This window comes from Condylostylus longicornis, unplaced genomic scaffold, assembly GCF_029603195.1.
Source record: "Condylostylus longicornis isolate FDR11 unplaced genomic scaffold, ASM2960319v2 ptg000162l, whole genome shotgun sequence".
NCBI lineage: Eukaryota > Metazoa > Arthropoda > Insecta > Diptera > Dolichopodidae > Condylostylus > Condylostylus longicornis.
The window spans coordinates 1,436,590-1,443,316 of record NW_026578130.1 but is presented as its reverse complement, the minus strand read 5'-3'; the positions used below and the strand labels follow the sequence as shown (position 1 = coordinate 1,443,316).

General features: G+C 24.8%; 1 protein-coding gene across 1 annotated transcript in view; it reads right to left on the bottom strand.

Moving 5' to 3' along the window:
- Window positions 1-2,410: 2,410 nt before the first annotated feature.
- The window catches only part of LOC129616105 (uncharacterized), a gene marked incomplete at its 3' end in the record, with an annotated part of 38,346 nt that continues 34,029 nt past the window's right edge, over window positions 2,411-6,727 (bottom strand). The window contains exon 3 of the mRNA XM_055531576.1: window positions 2,411-2,608. Within this exon, the coding sequence (XP_055387551.1) occupies window positions 2,411-2,608 (198 nt within the window). The remainder of the gene's footprint in view (window positions 2,609-6,727) is intronic.

The window sequence follows — 6,727 nt, the reverse complement described above, 5'->3', positions numbered from 1 at the left end:
CAAATATCCTTGAGCATTCAAATGAATTCATCCTATACATGTAAGTTGAAAATTTCATTTCATTAGATAAAATGGATGAAAAAATGTTCTTGAATCGAATACATTAATAATGTGAACCTTTAAGAAAATGTTTGATTGATTTATTTATTTTTTATCGAACGAGTCTTATGAAGAATGTGAATTACTTTTACCATTCACAAGGTTATATGTGGCATTGGTTCAATGTCTTAAATGTGTATTAGTTCCCCGAGTATAGTATCAATTAAGATGAACGTGTATGTGGCAGATTACTTTAATTTTTAATATAGTAGGCTGCCCCGTAAGAAATAGTTCTTATTTCCAATGTGTTCTGTAACCCGTTGCGTTGCATGCTTTCTAGTAATTTAATTCAATTTTCATTATATGCATAAATTTAACTTTGAAATTATTTTCGGAAATTTTTTTTTAAATTTTATTATTAGCATTTAATTTTAATATTTATTCAATTATCACAAAAGTCTTTTATAAATAGAACAAATTCATTTATTTGCTGTAATACTTAAAGAGTTATGCATAATAATTATTTTAAGTTTTATAAAAATATTGCATGCTTTTAGGCGATTAATAAAATTTTTTAAATTCCATTTACCTATACACTAGTTAGCTACATTATTAAAATTTTCTTTTCTATAGTATGTTCTATAGAGACTGTATATGAGTTGTGTAAATGCAAAAGAAGTTCTTAATTTCGATAAGCAGGTACAAAGAGACAAAAATCCCGTGATGAACCCAATGGTTTGTATATAAAAGCACATTTTACTTTGATTATTTGAGTGAAAGACGGGAACTTTTTAGAGCTTAAATGAGTCGATTAGAGAACCCCTCCACAAGGCGGAGTTTTATTTAGAATCGGACCACATACTCGGACACAGAATCGGACTCAGAAGATATATCCGTAACCTGGGCCCAGAATATGAAGGAACTTGTTGATTCTTTGTGGGAGATGAGGAATCCTCAGTACATCTTTTTGGTGAGCGTGAAGCTTACCGTCGTGCGAAAGAAAAAATACTAGGGAGCTTACTTACTTACATTGGCGGAATTACGGTCTTCCGAGCCTCATAAGATCCTTGAGTAACGTCGTGAGAAGACGTGCCCCGCACTCAGAGTGAGGGCGCAATAGATCTTTATAGACGGATGCGATTTTCTGTTATCTCGGTAGAACAAATCTACAAGGTCCAATTTTGGCGAAATTTCCTTTGTCTACAAAATTTAAAAATGCTTCTCTCATTATGGTTTAAACACAATAAACTCTCAAAATGAAGGAATTTTAAGGAGAGAATGTTAAGATTTTGTTCTAAAGAAATGATTTTGGAAGTAAGTTTTATTTCCTTGTTTAATTCCTGTTCTTTACGGTGGAACCAGTAGGCAAATATTTTTTTAAACTGCATTAAAATCAAATTAAAGGGCATCACTACAATTTTAACTTGATTTAAATTAAAAACTAGATTTTTCTAAATTTAGAAAATATGAAATAGCAAAAATTATTCGGACTAATTAAATTCATTTTAAAATATTTAAATTTCCAACATGACGTCACAAAAAAAAATATTATTATGAAACATTAAGGATACACAAAAGAAGCGAAAATTAAATCCTGTTTTTTATGTATTTTGTTATTGCATAGGTAAGTACAGTTGAAAGGAAGGGCCTAAAATATTAATGATGAAAATTAAATATGAATATTTTGTTTTCCCTTCATATTAAATTCCTAAATGTACTTGTATGTAAGTATGTGATATAGAGAATATTATGCTATGTGTTTGTATATTGTGCAGGTTAAGGAATCATTTTAGTTTCATTTTACTTTCATTACTTAATTAAATTCATATTTAGTTGAGGTGTTCATTTTAATATTAACAAAAATTTATTAATGTGGTAAGAAGTTTGTTTTTGGTTTTCTGACAACATACACACAGGTGCTGTTATTTGATATTTTTATAAATGTAAGAATTTCATAATTAGTCTTGTTTCATGATTAATAACTTTTAATTGGGGTTGAAGTGTTGAAAGTAACTTTTAAATTAAATAAATTAGATTTCATTTAGTTAAAATGTAATTATTTTTAATATTTCAATTCATTTAAATTGTAAAAGTTTTCGCAAATTAATAATATTGTAAGTAATTCGGATATAAGTGAAATCTGACAATTGACAGGGTTAAGCCAACATTTCTTTTTAATGTGATTACAATCATAAAACAACGTAATATTCAATTTTGAATGATAAGCCGCGGTATTTTTGATAAAAACAGGGTGTAACCTAAAAATTAGTAATTCGTTATTTGGAAGAATCAAATTATGTTAGTCTGCTAGTGGGAATTAAGCTATTTCTTAAATTTTCTTTAAATATTTATGAAAATAATTTGTATTTACCATCAATATTAATGAATAATCAGTTATAACAGCAACTAGTATTAATAGAAACATTCCTAAACCAAATCCAGCTCTATGTAATGCATATGGTATACCTATAACACCACTACCAACAATTGAATTAATATAATTAAATGATGCTTGCGGTAATGAAGATAAATGATCATCTACTGTTGCATTATTTGGCGGTGGTCCTTCCTAAAAAAAAAAAAATATAAAAAATATTTAAATATTAAATTAATTTTAATTTGTAGTAAGCATATTTTGAATGTAATGCCTCTGGATATTTAAAAATTAAATCACATTATTTTTTTATAGGAATTTGAAATGAGCGCCGAAAAGCAGGGTCACAAATATTATGTGTAGTATGTAAAGTGTATCGCATATTGTTTGTTGCTTTAAAGGAAGCGGGGGTGGCGTTATTTTTGGAAAGGGCATAGGGCGCTGAACAAGTAAGAACTCAATTACTTTTTCCTGTATTGCATATATGTGGTAAGTATATTCAGGTTTAGCACTGAAAGGTTTAATATTATTCCTTTAAAATCATTTCTGTGACATGCATACAACTGCTGCAAGATGGGGAAGGCCTCTTTTTTTGATTTTTTATATATGCAAATCAGTGGCGAATGCATTTAAATAAGCCCTTCTTATTTAAAATGGGAATTTGTTGATTTGCATAGCGCCATTCGCCAGCATCATATTCTGTGAGACAGTACCAATGTGAATAAACCTGTTACGCCTTTAAAATTTCTCATATAACTTTCTTGAAAATTTTAATTCTTTTAAAGTTTTAAAGCTATTTTCATTTAAAATTTCAATTTCAAATGAAAGCACTCTATATTCTACCTTGGGCAAATTGAAAAATTTTTACCAAAAATTCAATTAAAAATTCCATCAATTATTGAATGATCAGAATAATTTATTTTTTCGGTTCTATATTAATGAACTGACAGAAATTATTTACCTTTAATTTGTTACGTTTTTTTATTGTAAATTTATTCACAGTAATAACTTCAAAAACCTAGTCCGCATCATGAATGTGTCAACAACAAATTTCATTAACAAAATGACATTATTTACCTATTTTCGTTTTACTATTACTAATCATATATTAAAGGAAAAAAAATATATTGTGAGGTTACCAGGAATTTATTGATGTAGGACATTCAAAATTTTAATAATTAAATATGAAATTATTAAAATAAGAAATGAAATCACGTTCTTCTGTTTCTACTAATTCTCTTTCTCTCTCTCTTTATAAGTGTAGAACCATTATTTATTCACAAAAAGTAGGTAAATAAATTGAGTTATGAGAGAAAATAAATTGCATACAAAAAAAATTTCAAGAGTCTCAAATTAAAAGTCAAGGTTACAACATGTTAACTTTTGTACATGACATCATGTGAGTTAATCAAGTTAAAATATGACATAAAAAGTTACAAAAGAATTTTCTCTTTCAATATTTTTTGTTGTTGTTGTTTGAATTTTATTTCTCACTATATATTCAAGGCATCTAGTGATCACGTTCTTACATTTTACATGTTATTTCTTTATTCGTGTGTGTGTGTGTGTACATTGCGTTAGTAAATATATAATAGTATATTGCGTGTGTAAGTTATATATGTATAATAACTCCGTTGCATATATATACAATAATAAATTTAATGTTATTCTTTAATAATAATGTGATAAATACTTTCTAATCTCAATAAAATTTTTATTTAAAAGGACACAAAAAAAAACAAAATAAAATGTTTTTCTTCTTAAATTTTCTTGTCCCTTATTCTTGGTTAATAAATAAAACTAAATCATAATAATATTTAATTTAATATATGTATTTATGGATATTATGGTAGTGTTATATAAAATACTAAATTTATTGGAGTGTGTGTATTTATTCATTTCATTCAGATAGGCTAAAGAAATAAGATTTATTATTATTTAAGGACTTTGAAAGGATATTGAAAATTGAAAAATTAAATTCATAAATCTTTTATGGTCCTTGAATTTTCTATATATATATATATATATATATATATATATATATATATATATATTAAATGTATAATATTCATTATAAATTCCATTCATTATTTTATAGAAACTAACCAATATTAATACGAAAATGTATGTTATATATATATATATACCTATATATTGTGTTTACAAGCCTATAAATCTATATTTTCATCATCCTCGCACTTATGTATATACAATACTGCACAGTATATACATAATAGGGCAATAGAATGAGTGAATGTCACAGACATTTTGTTTTCTTCTTTCTTTTTTCTATAAATTTAAACAATAATTCGAAAATATATCGATATACAATATTTTCTGATCTATCAATATTATTTAATGTTCGAATCACGAAATTAATGATAAAATATATATATATATATATATAAAGAAAATAAAAATCAGTCGATTAAATTTATGGTTTGTTATCAAGCACATTTCCTACTATATTGATATTATTAATTTAGAGCCTGATCCTATATCTCGCTTTTTTACTTGCCAAATGAGAAGAAAATGAGTAACTATAATATATTTGCATAATTTTTTGAAATTTTCGATTTAATAAGTGAGAAGAATTTTCCGTATTGCGTATCTCTTAAATATTTTATAGAAAATTAATTCACTTTGTTTTGGAAAGTTCACTCGATAATTTGAGAAAAAAAAATGCAATAATTCAATGAGTATTTTATTGGATGAATGAGTTATAAAAAAATGAGTAAATTTATTGGAAAAATAAAATATCTATTACATAAAATGGAGAATTCGGATTTGAAAATGAATATACATTTAGGCTAATATAGAATGTATAGTTATTGCATACTTTAAGGAGGATAAACTTTAAAGAAATCAGCGAAAATCACATATTTAATGCATTAGGTATACGGGTTAGTTAGATTAATAAAACTGATTCCGAATCTATCACTCTTCTTCGTACTAAAATACTACAATTAAACACACTACCGCTCTATATTTTACTCCAAATATTGTAAAATATGGTCGGATAGACGCAATAAAATTAACAAGGACATTCTTGGCAAAATTTATTAGAAATTTACGAAGAAAGGAAGAAATTAGGAATATAAGAATAAATAAAGAACACACTAATTTAATTTAACAAACTCTAGGATACTTAAACAATTATTTAAAAATCAGTCATTTTTAATCAATTCTGAATTATTATGCTATATATATACTCGTATATATAGAAAATTTAATTACAAATCAATTAAATTATTTGATATTAATTATATATAATAAAAAAAAAATTTTTTTATTGTTTATTGAACTAATTGCATTTACATAGGGAATGAATATTAAGAAAATCATTAAAAAATGTGGTAGGATTCAAAAATTTAATATACAACACAACCGATTATAACTCAAACATTATTAAATTTCTATAAGAACTACATTTGAATTAATTATGTATTCACAATTTTCATAATATTTTTTTTAAAAAAAATTTAATATTTCTTGAATAATTCAATTGATTTATTTATTCAGAAACATGTTAAGAATACAAGACTGAAACACAATTGAACATACAATCGGTCACTCTTATAAACTAATTTTACAATAAAATTCACTTGTATTCTCTAAACAAATATTTTAATTTTCAAGAGAATTACAAATGGATGGAGAATTTCTAAAATACAATATTTTAGAAATTTTCTAAAATACAATATTTTAGAAAAATAATTCTATAATGCTAAAATATATGAAGAAAATTAGACAAAACAGGACGAAAACTAGAAAACAAAATCAATTTTTACATGGAAACATTTTAAGCGTTTTATTTAAGGATACCTCAATTATGTCAATCTATAATTTCTCCTATTTTATATAATATTTTTAGCCCTCCCTCTTTATATATATTAAACACGTACATATTTATATACACGTACAATTTTATTTTATTATTGTAAATTCAAAAGGTGTAATTTTTTTTTTAATGTTGCAATGGTTTATAACATTATTATCCTTTATAATATTTTATTGTATATTTACTGGTACAATATTTTAGTATATTATAGAGTAAATTTAATCATAGAAAATGAAAAAGATCAAGTTCAATTTAATGTAAGTTATTTTGTGTTCTTTTATTTTATTTATATAATAAAGTAGGTATCTATGTCGTACAGGTCATACCACGAACAATTCTTTTAATATATAATAAGGATTTTATATATATATATATATAATATAAACGAGTCATTTCAAATTAACAAAGAAATTTTGTTATATAATATTATTATATGCCTTAAAAGTATAAGAGCGTAATATTATTCAAATGAA